We start from the raw sequence: 27,385 nt of genomic DNA, 5'->3' as shown, positions 1-27,385 counted from the left end.
GTTTTCAAACCATTCCACCTTCAACATATTCCACCATGCTGGAAATTCAAACTTCCCCTTTTTTCAAGTTCCAAAAAAATTCCAGGATTTTCCAGATTTCCTGGTTTTCCGAAGCCCTATTTCCACCATCTACTCCTGACACATTTTTCAATGCATTGCAACTGTTTCAAAAACTAATTTTTTTTAACTGGAAAAATTCCCGCGTTTTCCCAAAATTCCAGGAATTCCTTAGTACAATTTCTCATTCCAACATGTTACTACTTCAACTATTTGCCACTGGCAGTTTGTTTGTGTTTTAGTTTTTCCTGTGTGTGTGTAGTATTTCCTATCTTTAGTTCCTGTCAGCGTTCTTATTTTATCTGTTTCCTGTTTTTTTCCCTGTGTGCTGTTTTCCCCTCAGCTGCGGCTGATTGGCACCTGGCCGCACCTGGTGTCAATCAGCCCGATTCCTATTTTACCTGCTTTGTTCCTCCAGTCAGTGCTGGATTTTTGGATTGTCATTTCGATGTCGCACTTGTCTTACTACCTGTCGTGTCGTGTCGTATCATATCTTGTCTATGCAGCGTTGCGGTAAGCCATATTCGATAGTAGTTTGTAGCTTTTTGTCTTTTATTTCCTGCTTCCAAGTTTGTTTTCTTATTACAAGTACGACTTCTGTTTTCCTGCTAGACACCTGTTAGCTTCCACGCTAGGCCTTTTTGTTTGTTATCCGCCCATGTGCGCGCTTTTTGGACCCTTTGTTGGTTTTTGTCTCAAGTTTTCTCACTCCATGCCCGCCTTTATCTCTGCATGTTGGGGTTCGACAACAACTTACTCTGACACCAACATTCAAACTATTCTTACATTCTGTCAGCATTTCAGTTCAACTTGTATCGACAGACTGATCGAAACACCTATTTGGGAACGGTATAGCTCGGTTGGTAGAGCGGTCGTGCCAGCAACTTGAGGGTTCCAGGTGCGATCCCCGCTTCTGCCAACCTAGTCACTAATGATTATAATAATAATAATAGATTTTATTAGTAAAAAAGCACTTTACGTTGAGCAAACAACCTCAAAGTGCCACAGTGTAAAAAAACAAATACTACTACTACTAGTAATAATGATAGTAAAAAGATAATACAAATACATAAAATACAAAACTAGCTAGAACCAGCATCCAAGTCTATAAAAATACTTTTTTTTTAAAAAAAAGATGGTTTTTAAGCCTTTTTTAAAAGCATCCACAGTCTATGGTGCCCTCAGGTGGTCAGGGAGAGCGTTCCGCAGACTGGGAGCAGCGGCGCAGAAAGCCCGGTCCCCCATTGTTCGTAGCTTTGAGGTTGGAGGAGGTTAGCCTGTTTGGAGCGGAGGTGTCGTGTGGAGGATTTGGGGGTGAGCAGTTCCTTGAGGTCACTGCCGTTGTGTCCTTGGGCAAGACAATTTAGCCACCTGCTCCCAGTGCCACCCACACTGGTTTGAAAATGTAACTCAGACATTGGGTTTCACTATGTAAAAGTGCTGTGAGTCACTAGAGAAAAGCGCTATATAAATATATTTCACTTCACTTGGGAATTATGCTCATAAATCAATATTTTGGGGGGGAATGGTGGACACATTCTGACCAGCGGTAAATCCCCAGGAATGAGGAAGGGCTATTACTGGTGCAGTAATGTGAGGGCGTTGTGGCCCACAAACAGCTGTACAAATGACGGAGGAATGTGCTTGGTATTCGCTCCGTGCCGCCGCCATCAGCTGTCGGTGATTGTTTCCACATTCCCAGACGGTAATGAAAACCCCTTTGCCAAAAAGGGCCTAGTAGAGTGTTGGCCCAACCCAGAACCCAACCCCTTAAACCTGGGGCGTCAACCCAGACACCTGAAGTAACCTTTGACTTGAATTTTACAGTTTAGGTTGGGTTTTTGTTCCGATTCATAATCATAATCTTAATCATTTTAATTAGGGATGGGTACTTTTCTCCTCAGGCTTCCCGGTAAGGTCTAGTCAGGTGAACAGGAGAGGAGACTACGCCGGATAGTCGAACCTCGGGTTCAGGAGAAGTGTGGTTTTCATCCCGGACCAGCTCTATACCCTCGGCAGGGTCCTTGGGAGTTTGCCCAACCAGTCTACATGTGCTTTGTGGACTTGGAGAAGGCATTGGACCGTGTTCCTCAAGAAGTCCTGTGGGGAGTGCACGGAGAGTATGGGGTATCGGACTGTCTGATTGTGGCGGTCCGCTCCCTGTATGATCCGTGTCAGAGCTTGGTCCGCATTGCCGGCAGTAAGTCGGACCCGTTTCCTGTGAGGGTTGGACTGAGGGTTGGGTTGGATTCCGTTCATACCTTTCATGGACAGAATTTCTAGGGATCCGGTTCGGTGGCTGCAGGATTACGTCTCGGCTTTCTTGTAGATGATGTGGTCCTGATGGCTTCATCTGGCCAGGATCTTCAGCTCTCACTGGTGCTGTCTGATTGTGGCGGTCTGCTCTCTGTACGATCAGTGTCAGAGCTTGGTCCGCATTGCCGGCAGTAAGTCGGACCCGTTTCCTGTGAGGGTTGAACAGCGCCAAGGCTGCCCTTTGTCACTGATTCTGTTCATAACTTTCATGGACAGAATTTCTAGGGATCCGGTTTGGTGGCTGCAGGATTAGGTCTTTGCTTTTTTTGCAGATGATGTGGTCCTGATGGCTTCATCTGGCCAGGATCTTCAGCTCTCACTGGATCTGTCTGATTGTGGCGGTCCGCTCCATGTACGATCCGTGTCAGAGCTTGGTCCACATTGCCGCCAGTAAATCGTACACGTTTCCAGTGAGGGTTGGACTACGCCAAGGCTGCCCTTTGTCACCGATTCCGTTCATAACTTTCCTGGACAGAATTTCTAGGGATCCAGGTCGGTGGCTGCAGGATTACGTCTCGGCTTTCTTGTAGATGATGTGGTCCTTATGGCTTCATCTGGCCAGGATCTTCAGCTCTCACTGGATCTGTCTGATTGTGGCAGTCTGCTCCCTGTATGATCAGTGTCAGAGCTTGGTCCGCATTGCCGGCAGTAAGTCGGACACGTTTCCAGTGAGGGCCGGGTTCTGCAAGGGCTGCCCTTTGTCACTGATTCCGTTCATAACTTTCATGGACAGGATTTCTAGGGATCCGGTTGGGTGGCTGCGGGATTAGGTCTCTGCTTTTTGCAGATGATGTGGTCCTAATGATTTAATTTGGCCAGGATCTTCAGCACTCACTGGATCGATTCGCAACCGAGTGTTAAGCGACTGGGATGAGAATCAGCACCTCCAAGTCACGAGTCCATGGTTCTCGCCCAGAAAAGGGTGGAGTGCCCACCCTGGTTTGCAGAGGAGATCTCGCCCCAAGTGGAGGAGTTCAAGTACCTCGGAGTCTTGTTCACGAGTGAGGAAAGAGTGGCTCGTGAGATGGACAGGCGGATCGGTGCGGCGTCATTTTATAGCGGACGCTGTAGCGATCCGTTGTGGTGAAGAAGGAGCTGAGCCGGAAGGCAAAGCTCTCAATTTACCAGTCCATCTACGTTCCCATCTCCACCTATGGTCATGAACTTTGGGTTATGACCGAAAGGACAAGATCACGGGTACAAGCGCCCAAAATGAGTTTCCTCCACCGTTTGGCGGGGCTGTCCCTTAGAGATAGGGTGAGAAGCTCTGCCATCCGGGAGGAACTCAAAGTAAAGCCGGTGCTCCTCCACATGGAGAGGAGCCAGATGAGGTTAGTTCGGACATCTGGTCAGGATGCCACCCGAACGCCTCCCTAGGGAGGTGTTTCCGACATGTCCGACAATATCATCAAAAGGTTCAGAGAATCTCGAGAAATCAATGATAATACGGACCTTGGATCCCTCAGGCAGTACTGCATCAAAAAGCAACATCAGTCTGTAAAGGATAATCACCTAATGGGCTCAAGAACACTTCAGAAAACCACTGTCAGTAACCACAGTTGGTCGCTACATCTGTAAGTGCGAGTTAAAGCTCTACATTGCAATGCGAAAGCCATTTATCAACAACACCCAGAAACGCTTCCAGCTTAGCCGGTTTTGGTTTTTGTACATGTAACGTGCATCTGAGTTGTTGTTTTCACTAACAAATTTGGAGGTGTTGAAACTGCCCGTAAAATTGCTCATGCTAATCTGTAGCATGTCAATAGCTACACCATTGTATATTAGCATCGAGCTAGCGCATTGTTGCAAAAGTAGAGCCTTACTTTACTCACGTTGGAGCGTTTTTTTTCCTGCCCATTTCTTGGCTGGCATTGTTTTGGCCGAGTCCGCTCTCAGTGCTGCTGCAGTGATCGCCATTTGCTGGCGGCAAACGAGTGTGTCGTCACGTGTGACCCAGGTACCGAAACATGGCACGGTTGGATTTTAAGTGAAATGGTATTCGGTTGGTGCCAATAAAAAAAAAAAAGGTACCAGATTCGGTACCCATGCCCAGTTATGATCCACCTCGGTGATGTCCCTCTCCCGGCAGACATATTTAACCCCGGTACTAGTACTTTCTATTTTAGGGGTCTTAAACTCAACTTCAGGGTGAGGCTGGGCCACACCAAGTAAATTCTTTGGATTCACGTTCCAGCTGTGTGAGTAATTTGTCAATAATGCCTGATAGGACTCCTTCCTCGTTTGTGCTCCCCCTTACACTTCTTCCCGCTCCTAGTTTTTCCTATCGGACAGCAACAAAAACACATAAGGTAGATAACACGTACACAGGACTACTAGTACTACTACTAGTGGAGGATAATAATGTACTTTAAGTTTCCATCTCTTTCCTCCCTCTTTTGTGCTCCCCCTTACAGTTCTTCCCGCTCCTAGTTTTTGCTATCAGACAGCAACAAAAACACAAAAGGTAGATAACACGTACACAGGGCTACTAGTACTACTACTAGTGGAGGAAAATAATGTACTTTCAGTTACTATTAACAAAACATTAGCGTCATTAATCCCCCCATACTCCCCCTTACAGTTTTTCAAGCTCCTAGTTTTTGCTATCAGACAGCAACAAGGTAGATAACACGTACACAGGGCTACTAGTACTACTACTAGTGGAGGATAATAATGTACTTTAAGTTACTATTTACTAAAAGGTAGCGTCATAACTCCAACTTACACATTTTACATATTTTCTTTACTCTTTTGTGCTCCCCCTTACAGTTCTTCCCGCTCCTAGTTTTTACTATCAGACAGCAAGAAAAACACATAAGGTAGATAACACGTACACAAGGCTACTAGTACTACTACTAGTGGAGGATAATAATGTACTTTCAGTTACTATTTACTAAAAGGTAGCGTCATAACTCCAACTTACACATTTTAAATATTTTCTTTACTCTTTTGTGCTCCCCCTTACAGTTCTTCCCGCTCCTAGTTTTTACTATCAGACAGCAACAAAAACACATAAGGTAGATAACACGTACACAGGGCTACTAGTACTACTACTAGTGGAGGAAAATAATGTACTTTAAGTTACTATTAACAAAAACATAGCGTCATTAATCCCCTCATGCTCCCCCTTACAGTTTTTCCAGCTCCTAGTTTTTGCTATCAGACAGCAACAAGGTAGATAACACGTACACAGGGCTACTAGTACTACTACTAGTGGAGGATAATAATGTACTTTGAGTTTCCATCTCTTTCCTTCCTCTTTTGTGCTCCCCCTTACAGTTCTTCCCGCTCCTAGTTTTTGCTATCAGACAGCAACAAAAACACATAAGGTAGATAACACGTACACAGGGCTACTAGTACTACTACTAGTGGAGGATAATAATGTACTTTAAGTTACTATTAACAAAAAGGTAGCATCATAACTCCAACTTACACATTTTACATATTTTCCTTCCTCGTTTCTGCTCCCCCTTACAGTTCTTCCCGCTCCTAGTTTTTACAATCAGACAGCAACAAAAACACAAAAGGTAGATAACACGTACACAGGGCTACTAGTACTACTACTAGTGGAGGATAATAATGTACTTTGAGTTACTATTAACAAAAAGGTAGCGTCATAACCCCGCCCCATACTCCCCCTTACAGTTTTTCCAGCTCCTAGTTTTTGCTATCAGACAGCAACAAGGTAGATAACACGCACACAGGACTACTAGTACTACTACTAGTGAAGGATAATAATGTACATTAAGTTACTATTACCAAAAAGGTAGCATCATAACTCCCCCCATGCTCCCCCTTACAGTTTTTCCCGCTCCTAGTTTTTGCTATCAGACAGCAACAAGGTAGATAACACGTACACAGGGCTACTAGTACTACTACTAGTGGAGGATAATAATGTACTTTAAGTTACTATTAACAAAAAGGTAGCGTCATAACTCCCCCCATGCTCCCCCTTACAGTTTTTCCCGCTCCTAGTTTTTACAATCAGACAGCAACAAAAACACAAAAGGTAGATAACACGTACACAGGGCTACTAGTACTACTACTAGTGGAGGATAATAATGTACTTTAAGTTACTATTTACAAAAATGTAGCGTCATAATTCCAACTTACACATTTTACAAATTTTCCTTCCTCGTTTGTGCTCCCCCTTACAGTTCTTCCCGCTCCTAGTTTTTACAATCAGACAGCAAGAAAAACACAAAAGGTAGATAACACGTACACAGGGCTACTAGTACTACTACTAGTGGAGGATAATAATGTACTTTGAGTTACTATTAACAAAAAGGTAGCGTCATAACTCCGCCCCATACTCCCCCTTAGTTTTTCCAGCTCCTAGTTTTTGCTATCAGACAGCAACAAGGTAGATAACACGCACACAGGACTACTAGTACTACTACTTGTGAAGGATAATAATGTACATTAAGTTACTATTACCAAAAAGGTAGCATCATAACTCCCCCCATGCTCCCCCTTACAGTTTTTCCCGCTCCTAGTTTTTGCTATCAGACAGCAACAAGGTAGATAACACGTACACAGGGCTACTAGTACTACTACTAGTGGAGGATAATAATGTACTTTGAGTTTCCATCTCTTTCCTTCCTCGTTTGTGCTCCCCCTTACACTTCTTCCCGCTCCTAGTTTTTGCTATCAGACAGCAACAAAAACACAAAAGGTAAATAACACGTACACAGGGTTACTAGTACTACTACTAGTGGAGGATAATAATGTACTTTGAGTTACTATTTACTAAAAGGTAGCGTCATAACTCCAACTTACACATTTTACATATTTTCCTTCCTTGATTGTGCTCCCCCTTACAGTTTTTCCCGCTCCTAGTTTTTGCTATGAGACAGCAACAAAAACATATAAGGTAGATAACAAGTACACAAGGCTAGTAGTACTACTACTAGTGGAGGATAATAATGTACTTTGAGTTACTATTTACTAAAAGGTAGCGTCATAACTCCAACTTACACATTTTACATATTTTCCTTCCTTGATTGTGCTCCCCCTTACACTTTTTCCCGCTCCTAGTTTTTGCTATCAGACAGCAACAAAAACACAAAAGGTAAATAACACGTACACAGGGTTACTAGTACTACTACTAGTGGAGGATAATAATGTACTTTGAGTTACTATTTACTAAAAGGTAGCGTCATAACTCCAACTTACACATTTTACATATTTTCCTTCCTTGATTGTGCTCCCCCTTACAGTTCTTCCCGCTCCTAGTTTTTGCTATGAGACAGCAACAAAAACATATAAGGTAGATAACAAGTACACAAGGCTAGTAGTACTACTACTAGTGGAGGATAATAATGTACTTTGAGTTACTATTTACTAAAAGGTAGCGTCATAACTCCAATTCACACATTTTACATATTTTCCTTCCTCGTTTGTGCTCCCCCTTACAGTTCTTCCCGCTCCTAGTTTTTGCAATCAGACAGCAACAAAAACACAAAAGGTAGATAACACGTACACAGGGTTACTAGTACTACTACTAGTGGAGGATAATAATGTACTTTGAGTTTCCATCTCTTTCCCTCCTCTTTTGTGCTCCCCCTTACAGTTCTTCCCGCTCCTAGTTTTTGCTGTTGGTAGTCATATTGGGCTTGTAAAATTGTTTTAATAATCATAGAAAAAAATAATACTACAACTATCAGACAGAAAATTAAAATACAAAAGTTAGATAACACATACTCGGGGCTACTACTACTACTACTACTATTGGAGGATAATAATGTACTTTAAGTTACTATTAACAAAAAGGTAGCGTCATAACTCCTGTCGCTGGATGTGCTTCCTGTTTCCCAGCATCCTTAGGGGGTACTTGCTTTGTAAAAAGTTGCTCAAGTTGCGTGTTTCGAGTTAACTTGGTTGATGTTTATTATTCCTAACAGTGATAGTACTTGTGTTTACTTACATGTACTATGTGATGCTGTCACTTTTTTGTGATTGTAGTTAGTGTTTTTGTCCCGTGGGATTCAAGCTCGCCACAGACTATCGTCAAATCAAGCAGGTTTGAGGTGTGGAACGTCCACATCTTACATCTCTTTTTTCCTCTTTCATGCTCCCCCTTACACTTCTTCCCGCACTTAGTGTTTACTTTTCAGAAAAGTCATGTTTGGCTTGGTTTTCTCCTCACAATAATAATTCTACATCATAATCCTGTTGGGCGTTTGTTTATAAGGTGCAGTGTCTTATTCATGCTGGTGTGTCCTAATCGAATACGTGATATGATTACTTCTTATTTTGTGCTCCCCCTTACAGTTCTTCCCGCTCATATTTTTTGCTGTTAGTGGAGTTATATTGGGTTTGTCAATTTTTATAATAATACTACAACTATCAGACAGCAAATTAAAATACAAAAGGTAGATAACACCTACTCAGGGTACTACTACTACTACTACTACTATTACTACTGGTGGAGGATAATAATGTACTTTAAGTCACTATTTACTAAAAGGTGTGATTGTAGTTAGCATTTTGTTTTTGTCTCGTGGGATTCAAGCTCGCCAATTCTGTTTTCAAATCACCCAGGTTTCAGGTGTCAAACTTCCAAGTCTTAAATCCCTTCCTTCCTCTTTTCTGCTCCCCCTTACAGTTTTTCCCGCTACTATTGTTTGCTGTGGGTTAAGTCATGTTCGGCTTTTCAACGGTTGGAACAAACATCACCCACGTTTCAGGCATCAAACTTACACATCTAACATCTCTCGAAATGTTTAGATCTTATTTGCACGGAGCGTTTAGCACAAGCTATGCTGAACACATTTTTATGTTTTTATTTATATATTTTTAATAGTATTTTGATATTCCTTTTTTCACTTTATTTACAGTGGGTGGTTTGTTTAGCTGTTTTATACTGTATATAGGATATCATTTTATTATTTTTATTTTTGTATAGCCCTTTGAGACAGTACTGACTGTTTTTAAATTGAGCTATAGAAATATAAATCAAAGAAACCTAACACAAAGTTGCAAGGCTGCAAGTTCGAAACCCCTGGTCAGTATTACTTTCCATTACCGATAACATATTCACATCAAGCTCTTTGAATGTTGACACTAGTGTTGTCCCAATACCAATATTTTGGTACCGGTACCAGAATTATTTTGATACTTTTCGATACTTTTCTGAATAAAGGGGACCAACACAAATGATACCAGTATTTTTCAGAGGCGGTATAGTACAGGCCAATATTACTTTCCATTACCGATAACGCATTCACATCAAGCACTTTGAATGTTGACACTAGTGTGGTCCTGATACCAATATTTTGGTACCGGTACTAAAATGCTTTCATTACTTTTCTAAATAAACAGAAACACGAAAAATGATACCGGTATTTTTCGGAGTCGGTATAGTACTGGTCGATATTACTTTCCATTACGGATAACGCATTCACATCAAGCACTTTGAATGTTGACATTAGTGTGGTCCTGATACCAATATTTTGGTACCCATTCTAAAATGATTTCGATACTTTTCTAAATAAAGGGAAACACGAAAAATAATACCAGTATTTTTCAGAGGCGGTATAGTACCGGTTAATATTACTTTCCACCCCGCGACCCCAAAAAAAGGGAATAAGCGGTAGAAAATGGATGGATGGATGGATATTCACATCAAGCTCTTTGAATGTTGACACTAGTGTTGTCCCGATACCAATATTTTAGTACCGGTACCGGTACTAAAATGATTTTGATACTTTTCGGTACTTTTCGATACTTTTCTAAATAAAGGGACCACGAAAAATTATACAGGTATTTTTCAGAGGCGGTATAGTACCGGTCAATATTACTTTCCATTACCGATAGCGCATTCACATCAAGCTCTTTGAATGTTGACACTAGTGTTGTCCCGATACCAATATTTTGGTACCGGTACCGGTACTAAAATGATTTCGATACTTTTATAAATAAAGGGAAACACAAAAAATAATACCGGTATTTTTCAGAGGCGGTATAACACCGGTCAATATTACTTTCCATTACCGGTAACGCATTCACATCAAGCTCTTTGAATGTTGACACAAGTGTTGTCCCGATACCAATATTTTGGTACCGGTACTAAAATGATTTTGATACTTTTCTAAATAAAGGGAAACACGAAAAATGATACAGGTATTTTTCAGAGGCAGTAAAGTACCGGTCAATATTACTTTCCACCCCGCGACCCCAAAAAAAGGGAATAAGCGGTAGAAAATGGATGGATTACCGGTAACATATTCATGTCAAGCTCTTTGAATGTTGACATTAGTGTTGTCCCAATACCAATATTTTGGTACCGGTACTAAAATGATTTTGATACTTTTCGGTACTTTTCAAAACTTTTCTAAATAAAGGGTACCACGAAAAATGATACCGGTATTTTTCAGAGGCGGTATAGTACCGGTCAATATTACTTTCCATTTACGGTAACATATTCACATCAATCTCTTTGAATGTTGAAACTAGTGTTGTCCCGATACCAATATTTTGGTACCGGTACTAAAATGATTTCGATAATTTTCTAAATAAAGGGAAACACGAAATATAATACCAGTATTTTTCAGAGGCAGTATAGTACCGGTCAATATTACTTTCCATTACCGATAACATATTCACATCAAGCTCTTTGAATGTTGACACTAGTATTGTCCCGATACCAATATTTTGGTACCGGTACCGGTACTAAAATGATTTTGATACTTTTCGGTACTTTTCGATACTTTTATGAATAAACGGGACCACAAAAAATGATACCGGTATTTTTCAGAGGCGGTATAGTACCGGTCAATATTATTTTCCATTACCGGTAACATATTCACATCAATTTCTTTGAGTGTTGACACTGGTGTGGTCCCGATACCAATATTTTGGTACCGGTACAGGTACTAAAATGATTTAGATTCTTTTCAGTAGTTTTCGATACTTTTCTGAATAAAGGGGACCACAAAAAATTATACCAGTATTTTTCAGAGGCGGTATAGTACCGGTCGATATTAATTTCCATTGCGGGTAGCGCATTCACATCAAGCTCTTTGAATTTTGACTCTAGTGTTGTCCCGATACCAATATTTTGGTACCGGTACCGGTACTAAAATGATTTTGTTACTTTTCGGTACTTTTCAAAACTTTTCTAAATAAAGGATACCACGAAAAATGATACCGGTATTTTTCAGAGGCGGTATAGTACCGAATATGATTCATTGGTATCACGGTACTATACTACAGCCCTAGTTGACACCTACATATTTTTATTTGTTAACCTATTGTTATTTAAAGATTTTTCACTTCCTGTGTTTTTCCACCGGGTCAAACTCGTCACGTCAGGAGTGACACTTCACCTGTCATCATTTTCAGAATGGAGGAGGCTGATTTCAATCATTTGAAATCGCATAAAGGGAAGAAGATTAAGAGCTATTCAGTAGGATTTAAGCTCCAAGCTATTGAATATGCTAAAAAGAACAGTAAGCAGCTATGTTTTATTAATATACCATAGCTGCGTGTGTCAAATATGAGTCATTAAAAGCCTCCCGCTTCCTGGTGGTGGAGGGCGCTAGTGATCCTTTTGGCGACTACTCGGCTGCAGAAGAAGTGACAACAGGCAGCAAGAGTTTATTTTTTCCTCTCGCTTGCACTTTTAACATGGAGGATTACATATCTAAAATAAAACAGTTTTCTAAACTGTACTTTCAATCGAAGCAGGAGGTAATAAAGGAAGATCTCCATCGAGACAGCGAGACTTTTAAAACTGAAGAAAGATAAGGAAGACTTCTATAAACAAGTTTTGATCAAAAGGAGCTGCGCATGGACTTCATTTATAAGTAAAGGTAAGACCATAATAACGTTTTTTTTTTTTTATTAAATGTGCTTTTCATTATGTTATCCTTACATCAAACTCAAATTTTTATAAGCGCAGGCCTAAATTTACCGCATGCCTTTGGTAAGTGCCGGAGTGAGAAGATGTTTTAAAATAATTAGCTCCCAGGCGGCAATTCGAGGAAATACGGTATGTTAAAATATAGATAACAAATAAAAATGATAAAATAAGAAAAAAATACAATAAGTAATAACTGTGATGTCTTGAGGTGAGCTTGGATGGATGGATTGGTAATAAGTAAATAATAAAAAAATAAGTTAGAATATGTGAAGTTATTAAGGAAGAATAAACAAATACTGTATATGATGCAGTGAAAAATAACAAGATCAAAGCATACACTTTAGGAAAACCACAATTGTGTTTGGTTTGGTAAAAAAATAAATAAACATTCTAATGAATAATACTGAAAATAAACAAATACTCACTGAAGCTCAATCCGGTGATGGCTCTGTGTTGGTTTTTGTCTCCCTTTCTCTCTGCCTTTTCACTCCACTCCGACCCTCGCCACTACGATGGCCTCGGCCCGTGACAGCTGATTTTTATCAGAGTTGCCCCCCCCCCCCCCCCCCATTGGGGTGGCTATTTTAGGAGGGTGGCTGGCGGCTGCTATCCCTCTGAGTCAATCACCTATGTTAGACCCCTAAATGACGGGGGCAACCCCCCCTCCGTCTCCGGTTCCCACTGGTAGTTTGTCACCCTCTATAACGGTCCGCTTGTGTGTCAGAAGACTTAAATATTGTTGTCTGATGAGTCCACGTTTCAAATTGTTTTTTACTATGCAAAGCCAAAGCCATTTATCAACAACACCCGGAAACGCCGGCCGGCTTCGCTGATCTACAAACCCCATTTCCATATGAGTTGGGAAATTGTGTTAGGTGTAAATATAAACAGAATACAATGATTTGCAAATCCTTTTCAAGCCATATTCAGTTGAATATGCTACAAAGACAACATATTTCATGTTCAAACTCATAAACTTTTTTTTTTGGGGCAAATAATCATTAACTTTACAATTTGATGCCAGCAACACGTGACAAAGAAGTTGCGAAAGATGGCAATAAATACTGAAAAAGATGAGGAGTGCTCATCACACACTTATTTGGAACATCCCACAGGTGTGCAGGCTAATTGGGAACAGGTGGGTGCCATGATTGGCTATAAAAGCAGCTTCCATGAAATGCTAAGTAATTCACAAAACAACATTTCTCAACGAGCTATTGCGAGGAATTTAGGGACTTTACCATCTACGGTCCATGAAATCATCAAAAGGTTCAGAGAATCTGGAGAAATCACTGCACATAAGCGATAATATTACGGGCCTTTGATCGCTCAGGCGGTCCCGCATCAAAAAACGACATCAGTGTGTAAAGGATGTCACCACATGGGCTCAGGAACACTTCATAAAACCACTGTCAGTAACTACATTTGGTCGCTACATCTGTAAGTGCAAGTTAACACTCTACTATGCAAAGCAAAACCCATTTATCAGCAACACCCAGAAACGCCAGCCGGCTTCTCTGGGCCCCGAGCTCATCTAGGATGGACTGATGCAAAGTGGAAAAGTGTTCTGTGGTCTGATGAGTCCACATTTTAAATTGTGTTTGGAAAGTGTGGACGCCGTGTTCTCCGGTCAAAAAAGGAAAAGAACCATCCAGATTGTTATAGGCGCGAGGTTGAAAAGCTGGAATATGTGATGGTATGGGGGTGTGCTAGTGCCCGAGGCATGGGGAACACACACATCAATGAGGTCTTGGATCAACATATGTTGTTGTCCAAGCAACGTTATCACGGACGCCCCTGCTTATTTCAGCAAGACGTTAAGTATCTTGTCTTTGCAGTCCATTCAATTGAATACAGATGAAAATGATTTGCAAATCATTAAATTCAGTTTTTATTTATAAATTACACAACGTGACAACTTCACTGGTTTTGGGTTTTGTATTTACCGGACTATAGAATTTCTAGTTTTTACACAATACAGTGGCTCGGGTGTAGTTGTTCAATGGAAGTGTTATTGTAGCAAAATTATTTGCAATTGTGTATCTCAATCTGTGTGTTTGTATTTTAATTCACGTGTGTGTGTACTAAAGTGTGTGTCTGTGTGTGTGTAATCAGAGTTGTGTGGGTGTGTTTTAAGTGGTGTGTTGTTATTGTGATTTGTCTGTGTGTAAAAAAATATCTGTTTTTCCGTGTTATGATTTAGTCTTTGTGTAAGAAAATATCTTGTCTGTCCGTATTATGATTTGTGTGTAAAAAAAAAAATGTCTGTGCGTTTTATGATTTGTTTGTGTGTAAAAAAAAGATCTGTCTGTCCGTATTCCGATTTATTTGCGTGTTAAAAAAAAAATCTGTCCGTATAATGATTTGTTTTTGTGTAAAAAAAAAAATGTATGTCTGTATTATGATTTGTTTGTGTGTAAAAAAAAAATATGTGTCAGTCCATATTATGATTTGTGTGTAAAAAAAATATCTGTCTGTCCATAGCATGATTTGTCTGTGTGTAACAAAATATCTGTCTGTCTATATTATGATTTGTTGTGTGTAAAAAAAATATGTCTTACAGACTGTCAATAAAATACATTAACATTATATATTTTCAATAAAATACATTGGAATAAATTGTCAATAAAATACATTGACATTAAATTGTCAATAAAATACATTGACATTAGATTGTCAATAAAATACATTGACATTACAGATTGTCAATAAAATACATTGACATTACAGATTGTCAATAAAATACATTGACATTAAATTGTCAATAACATACATTGACATTAAATTTTCAAAAAAATATGTTGACATTACATATTTCTGATAAAATACATTGACATTAGATTGTCAATAAAATACATTGATGTTGCCGATTTTCAATAAAATACATTGGCATTATATTGTCAATAAAATACATTGACATTACAGATTGTCAATAAAATACATTGACATTAAATTGTCAATAAAATACGTTGACATTACAGAATGTCAATAAATACATTTACATTACATATTTCTGATAAAATACATTGACATTAAATTGTCAATAAAATACATTGACATTAGATTGTAAATAAAATACATTGACATTACAGATTGTCAATAAAATACATTGACATTAGATTGTCAATAAAATACGTTGACATTACATATTTTCAATAAAATATATTGACATTTAATCATCAATAAAATACATTGACATTACAGAATGTCAATAAAATACTTTGACATTATATATTTTCGATAAAATATATTGACATTGGATTGTCAATAAAATGCATTGACATTACAGATTGTCAATAACATACATTGACATTAAATTGTCAATAGAATACGTTGATGTTACATATTTTCAATAAAATACATGGACATTAAATTGTCCATAAAATACATTGACATTAGATTGTCAATAAAATACATTGACATTACATATTTTCAATAAAATACATTGACATTATATTGTCAATAAAATACATTGACATTAGATTGTCAATTAAATACACTGACCTTACAGATTGTCAATAAAATACATTGACATTAGATTGTCAATAAAATACGTTGACATTACATTGTCAATAAAAAACAGTGACATTATATTGTCAATAAAATACATTGACATTACAGATTGTCAATAAAATACATTGACATTATATTGTCAATAAAATACATTGACATTAGATTGTCAATTAAATACACTGACCTTACAGATTGTCAATAAAATACATTGACATTAGATTGTCAATAAAATACGTTGACATTATATTGTCAATAAAAAACAGTGACATTATATTGTCAATAAAATACATTGACATTACAGATTGTCAATAAAATACATTGACATTAAATTGTCAATAAAATACATTGACATTAGATTGTCAATTAAATACACTGACCTTACAGATTGTCAATAAAATACATTGACATTAGATTGTCAATAAAATACGTTGACATTACATTGTCAATAAAAAACAGTGACATTATATTGTCAATAAAATACATTGACATTACAGATTGTCAATAAAATACATTGACATTAAATTGTCAATAAAATACATTGACATTAGATTGTCAATTAAATACACTGACCTTACAGATTGTCAATAAAATACATTGACATTAGATTGTCAATAAAATACGTTGACATTACATTGTCAATAAAAAACAGTGACATTATATTGTCAATAAAATACATTGACATTACAGATTGTCAATAAAATACATTGACATTAAATTGTCAATAAAATATATTGACATTAGATTGTCAATAAAATACGTTGACATTACATATTTTCAATAAAATACATTGACATTAAATTGTCAATAAAATACATTGACATTACAGAATGTCAATAAAATACATTGACATTATATATTTTCAATAAAATACATTGACATTAAATTGTCAATAAAATACATTGACATTAGATTGGCAATAAAATACGATGACATTACATATTTTCAATAAAATACATTGACATTAGATTGTCAATAAAATACATTGACATTAAATTGTCAATAATACATTAGATTGTCAAAAAATTCGTTGCCATTACATATTTTCAATAAAATATATTGACATTAAATTGTCAATAAAATACATTGACATTAGATTGTCAATAAAATACAGTGACATTACAGATTGGAGGGATGACCCGATAAAATAAAATACGATGACATTACATATTTTCAATAAAATACATTGACATTAGATTGTCAATAAAATACATTGACATTACAGATTGTCAATAAAATACATTGACATTAAATTGTCAATAATACATTAGATTGTCAAAAAATTTGTTGCCATTACATATTTTCAATAAAATACATTGACATTAAATTGTCAATAAAATACATTGACATTAGATTGTCAATAAAATACGTTGACATTACATATTTTCAATAAAATACATTGACATTAAATTGTCAATAAAATACATTGACATTAGATTGTCAATAAAATACATTGACATTACAGATTGTCAATAAAATACATTGACATTAAATTGTCAATAAAATATATTGACATTAGATTGTCAATAAAATACATTGACATTAGATTGTCAATTAAATACATTGACATTAGATTGTCAATAAAATACATTGACATTACAGATTGTCAATAAAATACATTGACATTAAATTGTCAATAAAATATATTGACATTAGATTGTCAATAAAATACATTGACATTAGATTGTCAATTAAATACATTGACATTAGATTGTCAATTAAATACATTGACATTACAGATTGTCAATAAAATACATTGACATTAGATTGTCAATAAAATACATTGACATTAGATTGTCAATTAAATACATTGACATTACAGATTGACAATAAAATACATTGACATTAGATTGTCAATAAAATACATTGACATTAGATTGTCAATAAAATACGTTGACATTACATTGTCAATAAAATACATTGACATTACAGAATGTCAATAAAAAACATTGACATTAGATTGTCAATAAAATACTTTGACATTACCGATTGTCAATAAAATACATTGACATTAAATTGTCAATAAAATACATTGACATTAGATTGTCAATAAAATATGTTGACATTACATATTTTCAATAAAATACGTTGACATTACATATTTTCAATAAAATACATTGACATTAGATTGTCAATAAAATACGTTGAAATCACATATTTTCAATAAAATACATTGACATTAAATTGTCAATAAAATACATTGACATTACAGATTGTCAATAAAATACATTGACATTAAATTGTCAATAAAATACATTGACATTAGATTGTCAATAAAATACGTTGACATTACATATTTTCAATAAAATATATTGACATTAAATTGTCAATAAAATACAGTGACATTACAGATTGTCAATAAAATACATTGACATTAAATTGTCAATAAAATACATTGACATTAGACTGTCAATAAAATACGTTGACATTACATATTTTCAATAAAATACATTGACATTAAATTGTCAATAAAATATATTGACATTAGATTGTCAATAAAATACGTTGACATTACATATTTTCAATAAAATACATTGTCATTAAATTGTCAATAAAATACATTGACATTACGGAATGTCAATAAAATACATTGACATTACATATTTTCAATAAAATACATTGACATTAAAATGTCAATGAAATACATTGACATTAGATTGTCAATAAAATACATTGACATTAAATTGTCAATAAAATACATTGAAATTAGATTGTCAATAAAATACATTGACATTACGGAATGTCAATAAAATACATTGACATTACATATTTTCAATAAAATACATTGACATTAAAATGTCAATGAAATACATTGACATTAGATTGTCAATAAAATACATTGACATTAGATTGTCAATAAAATACATTGACATTACAGATTGTCAATAAAATACATTGACATTAAATTGTCAATAAAATACATTGAAATTAGATTGTCAATAAAATATATTGACATTAGATTGTCAATAAAATACGTTGACATTACATATTTTCAATAAAATACATTGTCATTAAATTGTCAATAAAATACATTGACATTACGGAATGTCAATAAAATACATTGACATTACATATTTTCAATAAAATACATTGACATTAAAATGTCAATGAAATACATTGACATTAGATTGTCAATAAAATACATTGACATTAAATTGTCAATAAAATACATTGAAATTAGATTGTCAATAAAATACATTGACATTAAATTGTCAATAAAATACATTGAAATTAGATTGTCAATAAAATATATTGACATTAGATTGTCAATAAAATACGTTGACATTACATATTTTCAATAAAATACATTGTCATTAAATTGTCAATAAAATACATTGACATTACGGAATGTCAATAAAATACATTGACATTACATATTTTCAATAAAATACATTGACATTAAAATGTCAATGAAATACATTGACATTAGATTGTCAATAAAATACATTGACATTAAATTGTCAATAAAATACATTGAAATTAGATTGTCAATAAAATACATTGACATTACGGAATGTCAATAAAATACATTGACATTACATATTTTCAATAAAATACATTGACATTAAAATGTCAATGAAATACATTGACATTAGATTGTCAATAAAATACATTGACATTAGATTGTCAATAAAATACATTGAAATTAGATTGTCAATAAAATACATTGACATTAAATTGTCAATAAAATACATTGAAATTAGATTGTCAATAAAATATATTGACATTAGATTGTCAATAAAATACGTTGACATTACATATTTTCAATAAAATACATTGTCATTAAATTGTCAATAAAATACATTGACATTACGGAATGTCAATAAAATACATTGACATTACATATTTTCAATAAAATACATTGACATTAAAATGTCAATGAAATACATTGACATTAGATTGTCAATAAAATACATTGACATTAAATTGTCAATAAAATACATTGAAATTAGATTGTCAATAAAATACATTGACATTAAATTGTCAATAAAATACATTGAAATTAGATTGTCAATAAAATATATTGACATTAGATTGTCAATAAAATACGTTGACATTACATATTTTCAATAAAATACATTGTCATTAAATTGTCAATAAAATACATTGACATTACGGAATGTCAATAAAATACATTGACATTACATATTTTCAATAAAATACATTGACATTAAAATGTCAATGAAATACATTGACATTAGATTGTCAATAAAATACATTGACATTAAATTGTCAATAAAATACATTGAAATTAGATTGTCAATAAAATACATTGACATTACGGAATGTCAATAAAATACATTGACATTACATATTTTCAATAAAATACATTGACATTAAAATGTCAATGAAATACATTGACATTAGATTGTCAATAAAATACATTGACATTAGATTGTCAATAAAATACATTGAAATTAGATTGTCAATAAAATACATTGACATTAAATTGTCAATAAAATACATTGAAATTAGATTGTCAATAAAATATATTGACATTAGATTGTCAATAAAATACGTTGACATTACATATTTTCAATAAAATACATTGTCATTAAATTGTCAATAAAATACATTGACATTACGGAATGTCAATAAAATACATTGACATTACATATTTTCAATAAAATACATTGACATTAAAATGTCAATGAAATACATTGACATTAGATTGTCAATAAAATACATTGACATTAAATTGTCAATAAAATACATTGAAATTAGATTGTCAATAAAATACATTGACATTAAATTGTCAATAAAATACATTGACATTAGATTTGAAATAAAAAACATTGATGGTTGATAAATTCCGGTTTTCAGGAAACTGTTGACGAGCGGTCAAACAATTCAAGAAAAACAAGACATAAAAAATGGTGGCTGAAGTCTTAGTCTGGCCGTTGAGCAACAGCGGTGCTATGCCATGATCTCCAGGACCTCCCAGGGCCAAAGTCTGCGTCACGCAGCGAGGACCGTGGGTACCAGCGTCACCCCTATCTTAAGCAGGTGTGCCAAACACATAGCTATGCGACATCCTCCTCTTTTTTTAGCCCGCAGCAAGGGCGACACAACATTGGCGAGCCCCATGTGCACTTACCACTTTTTGGCGGCCGGGAGATGGATTAGTCGAATATAGAAACATGTGATAGGACAGCCCGGGGTGACGCATTTGGGTGGCTGCGGACGACAAACTCACCCGATGGGTATCTGGGAGATCTGCTGGAAGACACTCGGAGCCCATCGGAGGTCCGTGCTCCCTCCTCCGGGGTCACTCTCTGTCAGTGGAAGCACAAATATTTGGTTTTCAATAAAGTAGTTCACCTTGTTACTTTATGAATTGTTGATCCATTTTTTTCAGTGTTCCTTGTAAACTTAACCTCAAAAAGCACATGTTTGCAACCAAAATTAGCCGCGGGACCACCCAGAGGACCCGCTGACAGCGCACCCGCTCACGCTGAGCGCAGCACGCCCACCCAGCCACAAGCCTGCACTCATTTACCAATCTGCTCACCTGGTTCTAATGAGGGCAAGGGCGATGGGTCAAATGCAGAGAATAATTTTGCCACACCTAGTGTGTTTGTGACTAATATCGGTACTTTAATTTTTAAGATCAATAAAGGACCAGTGGACCCAAGGATCGGCGCGGGAACTTAGTTCTCATATGGTGAACCGTAAGCGTAGCTCTCTGCGCTTTTCTTGTTTCCTCTCCGTGGCTTGACTTGTCCCTTGTCTTCTCCCGTGTCCCTGCAGTACCCTCCGTCGCCTGCAAAGTGAGCTTTGCGTCTCACTTTTCCCCAGATCTCCTTCTTTCTCTCATTGCCTCCTTCGTTCCTCGACTCCTCGCTCGCCCCCCGGACAATGACGACTCGCTCCTGCCTTTCGACCCCGCTTCCGCCCCTGAACAATCCTGCCTGCCTCGCCCTTGTCTGACAGCACCGCGTCTCCGACACTTACAGTAAAACGCTCCAATTAAATACTCCATAGTCTTACACCATACACACTCTTGGGTTTTAGACACACACCATTCTATAGTTTATTAGTATTGTTTATTATTATTAGTAGTAGTATTTTATATATATATATATATATATATATATGTATTTACTATATATATATTTAATCTCTGTACACTACTGCCACCTAGTGTCCGTTTGCCGTCACTCCTCTTGTTAAACCATAACAAACTATTGTCACCGACGTCCCACTGGGTGTGAGTTTTCCTTGCCCTTATGTGGGCCGACCGAGGATGTCGTAGTGGTTTGTGCAGCCCTTTGAGACACTAGTGATTTAGGGCTATATAAGTAAACATTGATTGATTGATTGATATTGCTGTTTTACTCGTTTTATAGCACAGAGCTAAAAGCAGAAACTCGATGGCAGTAAAAGTTGTAAACAACACATCTACCCCCACACAGTAAGAACATTTGTGAACAACAGTAGGAGGGGGATTCATATGGCTACATTTATCACGATTTACCTGACACGTGAAACGTGACAATTTTTTTCATTTTTTTTTTTTACGGTGGGGCTTTTATTGTGGACGCCACTATGTTCGACAAATGTTGTTCTTTAGCGGGGATCGGCAACCCGCGGCTCTCTTTATCGCCCCCCCTAGTGGCTCTCTGGAGCTTTTTCAAAAATGTATGAAAAATGGAAAAAGATGAGGGTGGGAAATATATTTGAACTCACCCTAGTTTGTTTACATGCATAACTTTCTCCGACTTTCTAAGACGTGTTTTATGCCACTTCTTTTTCCCGTCTCATTTTGTCCACCAAACTTTTAACGTTGTGCACAAAGGCACAGAGGTGTGTTTTGTTGATGTTATTAACTTGTGTGGAGTGCTAATCAGACATATTTGGTCACTACATGACTGCAAGCTAATCGATGCTAACATGCTATTTAGGCTAGCTATATGTACATATTGCATCATTATGCCTCATTTGTAGCTATATTTGAGCTCATTTGGTTTACTTTAAGTCTTCTTGATTCAATTTATATCTCATGACACACTATCTGTATGTAATATGGCTTTTATTTTTTGGCGGCTCCAGACATATTTGTTTTTGTATTTTTGGTCCAATATGGCTCTTTCAACATTTTAGGTTGATGACCCCTGCTAATGTTGCAATTTTCCCCCCAAAAAAACAAAAAACGATTCAAACTAAGTCAGGCTCCAACTTTCCAAAAACGTGCTAGCTTGAAGCTAATATACAGTCGCGATCAAAAGTTTGCATTCACTTGTAAAGAACATATTTTGCTTGGCAAGTTTCACTGCAATAATGCTTTTTGGTAGCCATCCACAAGCTTCTGCTTGAATTTCGGACCTCTCCTCTAGACAAAACCGGTGCAGTTCGGCTGAATTTGTTGTTTTTTCTGACATTGACCTGTTTCTTCAGCATTGTCCACACGTTTAAGTCAGGACTTTGGGAAAGCCATGCGAAAATACTCATTCTATCCTAATTTAGCCGTTCCTTTACCACTTTTGACGTGTTTGGGGTCATTGTCCTGTTGCGCCCAAGACCCAACCTCCGGGCTGATGAATTTAGGCTTGTCCTGGAGGATTTGAAGGTAAATCCTCCTTTTTCATTGTCCCATTTAGAACACCAGTTCCACTGGCAGCAAAACAGGCCCCGAGCATAATACTACCACCACCATGCTTGACGGTAGGCATGATGTTCCTGGGATTAAAAGCCTCACCTTTTCTCCTCCAAACATATTGCTGGGTATTGTGGCCAAACAGCTCCATTTTTGTTTCATTCGACCACAGAACTTTGTCCTTTTAATGTCAGATGAACAAAAATTGAGCTGTTTGCACCAATTTTGTCAAGAGGAGTGGTCAAACATTCAACCAGAAGTCTGTCGATGGCTACCAAAAGCGCCGTATTGCCGTGAAACTAAACAAATATTAACATGTTCTTTACAAGTAACTGCGATTGTAAGTAAGGCTCAAACTTTCCAAAAATCTGCTAGCTCGAAGCTAACACACATGGGCTGTGCTATTGACATGCTAACTGATTAGCATTAGCCATTTCAACGCCCCCGACGGTGTTAATGAAAACTACAACTGAGATGCATTTTACAATCAAACAGCTGCTGCGAAATAACTACAATACTTATAGTACAAACACATTTTAGGGCGCAACAGACAACAAAACACAGCATACACCAGAGCTGTGTAACTCGGTTTTGAAAGTCGGAAAGCAACCAGCTCAACCAGCAAAATAAACTAGGAATTACGATTACCTCGGTTGTTTGTGAACTCCGCGAGATTCCGCCGCCAAGTTGAAATAATGAGAATGAGGTGTCAGTGAACGCATCACGCCCTATGGTAAGAATGATGGAGATATTAGAGGAAGACGGCGTGCTTTGAAACAATGTCACGGCATCGCCCACACATCATCACTGCATCATCACTCTACTTAGTGACCACTGCTTGTCTTGGGTTTTTATTTTTAAAAACAGATCCTTGTCTAAGGTCTGCTAGGTAGGGGCATGCGTACCTCACAATAACCGTCTGGTTCTGGGTTCTGAATCCCAGTCCGGATCGGAATCTTAGGTTGGTCTGCAGTTTTCCCAAAGAGTGGGGCGTGTCCCAGATATTGATACAACGTTGATTATACGTTCTTTAAAAACTGACATTGATACAACGTTGCAAAATAGTCGTGTTTGTGAATTGAGACCAGGTTGTTGGTTGGGAAATGACCAAATTTCGATGGTCAAAGCAACGTCAGGTTGAATAAACGTTGTTAAAAAGCATTTTGTTTCAAACGTTGTACTTGTGTTGTAGAATATCGTTTGGTGGAATGACCAAAACTCAACGGTCAAATCAACGTCACAACTTGACGTTGAAAAAACGTTAAAAAGGATGTTGTTATGGATTGCAAGGGGAGTGACGGCAAACGGACACCAGAGAGCAGTATGTTCAATAATTTATTATATATAAGGTTAACATATAAACATATATAATAAGAATAATAAACATTACTAACGAATAAACCAAGGAAATGAAGTGTGACAAAAACTCAAGAGTGTATGGTGTAAGACTATGTGTAGAATTTAACTGAAGCGTGTGTTACCAAAGTGTTGACGAGAGCGAAGGAACGAGGAAGTCCATGGGGAATGCAGGGGATCCGGGGCGAGAGAGAGGCGTCAGAGTCGTGGGGCGAGCGAGGACTCAAAAACCAGGGAGCACGAGGAAGACAGGGAAGATCCGGAAGCACACGACACACAACGTGACTCAGGGATGACCACAGGGAAGGTACGGAAGGCTATACTCCGCCGCCGGCATGCCAGGTTGTCCAGGCTTATGAAGGCAGCTTTGTCATTACGGTCAGGTGTGAAGATTGCCGGTGATTGATTGCAGCTGGCGGCTGCTGCAGGGCGGAAACGTGCGCGGGTCGTTCTTGGATGTGCGCGTCGTGGGCGTGTCCCGAGGTGCGCACAGACGGATGAGCGACTTTGGTAGCAGTCTGAGCCGTAACAGTTGTTTCAATGTTGTATTTGTGTTGTAGAATATTGGTTGGGGAATGACCAAAACTCAACGGTCAAATCAACGTCACGTTGTGACGTTGAAAAAACGTTAAAAAGCATGTTGTTTCGACGTTGTATTTGTGTCAGGAAAATGACCAGAATTCAATGATCATATCAAAGTCACAACCTGACGTTTAATAAACGTTAAAAAGGATGTTGTTGTTATGGATTGCAAGGGGAGTAACGGCAAACGGACACCAGAGAGAAGTATGTTCAATAATTTATTATATATAAGGTTAACATATAATAAGAATAATAAACAATACTAACGAATAAACCAAGGAAATGAAGTGTGACAAAAACTCAAGTGTATGGTGTAAGACTAGTGTGAAGTGAAGTGAATTATATTTATATAGCGCTTTTCTCTAGTGACTCAAAGCGCTTTACATAGTGAAAGCCAATATCTAAGTTACATTTAAACCAGTGTGGGTGGCACTGGGAGCAGGTGGGTAAAGTGTCTTGCCCAAGGACACAACGGCAGGGACTAGGATTGGCAGAAGTGGGAATCGAACCTGCAACCCTCAAATTGCTGGCACAGCCACTCTACCAACCGAGCTATACACTAAGTGTAAAATTTAACTGAAGCGTGTGTTACCAAAGTGTTGACGAGAGCGAAGGAACGAGGCAGTCCATGGGGAATGCAGGGAGAGAGAGGCGTCAGAGTCGTGGGGCGAGCGAGGACTCAAAAACCAGGGAGCACGAGGAAGACAGGGAAGATCCGGAAGCACACGACACACAGCGTGAATCGGGGATGACCACAGGGAAGGTACGGAAGGCTATACTCCGGCACCGGCATGCCAGGTTGTCCAGGCTTATGAAGGCAGCTTCGTCATTATTGTCAGGTGTGAAGATTGCCGGTGATTGATTGCAGCTGGCGGCTGCTGCAGGGCGGGAACGCGCGCGGCTTGTCCGTGGACCACAGACGGATGAGCGACTTTGGTAGTAGTCTGAGCCGTAACAGTTGTTTCAATGTTGTATTTGTGTTGTAGAATATTGGTTGGAAAATTACCAAAATTTCAATGGTCGAATCAACATCACAACCTGACGTTGAATAAACGTCTTTAAAAAGCATGTTGTTTCAACGTTGTATTTGTGTTGTAGAGTATCGGTTAGAAAATGACCAGAATTCAATGCTTAAATCAACGTCGCAACCTGACGTTGGATAAACGTTAAAAAGCACGTTGTTTCAACGTTGTATTTGTGTTGTGGAATATTGGTTGGGAAATGACCAGAACTCAATGGTCCGATGAACGTCAGAACCTAACGTTGAATAAACGTTAAAAAGCATGTTGTTTCAACGTTGTATTTGTGTTGGAAAATGACCAGAACTGAATGATCAAATCAACATCACAACCTGACGTTGAATAAACGTCTTTAAAAAGCATGTTGTTTCAACGTTGTATTTGTGTTATAGAGTATCGGTTGGAAAACGACCAAAGTTCAATGGTCAAATTAACGTCGCAACCTGACATTGAATAAATGTTAAAAAGCATGTTGTTTCAACGTTGTGTTAATATTGGTGAATATTTTTAATGAATTCTCAAAGAATGCACCTGGCGAGACCCGATAAGTCCGAAAAAGAGATGATACAGTATTATCTTCTCACAAATGCTTCCGAGTGGTTGTTGGAGCACTGGTCCTGGAACGCTTCAGTGGCATGCAGGATTCTCACGAGAATGAAGCAAAAATACAAACATGACCTATTGTATATTTAGCCGATTTTTATATGTTAGGGTGTGGAGAAAAAAAACAAAAAACTTTTGTCGTCTTGTCTCTATTAATGATTGTGAACGATAGGCAAACCCTAAAAAAAAAAAGTGCACCTCCCCTTTATTTCTAAACATGAAAAAAAAATAATAATAAATAAGAACTGACAATCTCAATCAAAATTGGGGATACATCTTTGGAATTTGATCTATTTGCAGCAATACTTATCAAGATGAGTGATTATTTTTTAGTAATGAACAGAAGTGGCTGACCTGAGGACTTGTGTCATGACTTCTCCAGTCCTGCAGAGGGCGGTCTCTTCCTCTCTTGCCACAGTTTGCCGATGCTGATGAGTTGAACAGGCCGCTGCTGCTGTGGCTGAGGTTCTGCAGACTGCC

General features: G+C 37.2%; 1 protein-coding gene across 1 annotated transcript in view; it reads right to left on the bottom strand.

The window, feature by feature from the left end:
- xirp1 (xin actin binding repeat containing 1) overlaps positions 1-27,385 on the bottom strand; it is a 46,236-nt gene that overhangs the window by 16,812 nt on the left and 2,039 nt on the right. Inside the window, exons 3-6 of the mRNA XM_061890142.1 lie at positions 27,260-27,385; positions 20,946-21,024; positions 20,616-20,746; positions 12,664-12,745 (exon numbers count right to left, since the gene is read on the bottom strand). The exon at positions 27,260-27,385 is cut by the window's right edge and continues 171 nt beyond it. Coding sequence (XP_061746126.1) covers positions 12,664-12,745; positions 20,616-20,746; positions 20,946-21,024; positions 27,260-27,385 — 418 coding nt within the window. The remainder of the gene's footprint in view (positions 1-12,663; positions 12,746-20,615; positions 20,747-20,945; positions 21,025-27,259) is intronic.

The sequence above is a fragment of the Nerophis ophidion genome, linkage group LG28 (assembly GCF_033978795.1).
Source record: "Nerophis ophidion isolate RoL-2023_Sa linkage group LG28, RoL_Noph_v1.0, whole genome shotgun sequence".
Taxonomy (NCBI): Eukaryota; Metazoa; Chordata; class Actinopteri; order Syngnathiformes; family Syngnathidae; genus Nerophis; species Nerophis ophidion.
Note: the sequence above shows the minus strand (reverse complement) of the source record. Positions and strands in the feature narration are given on the sequence as shown.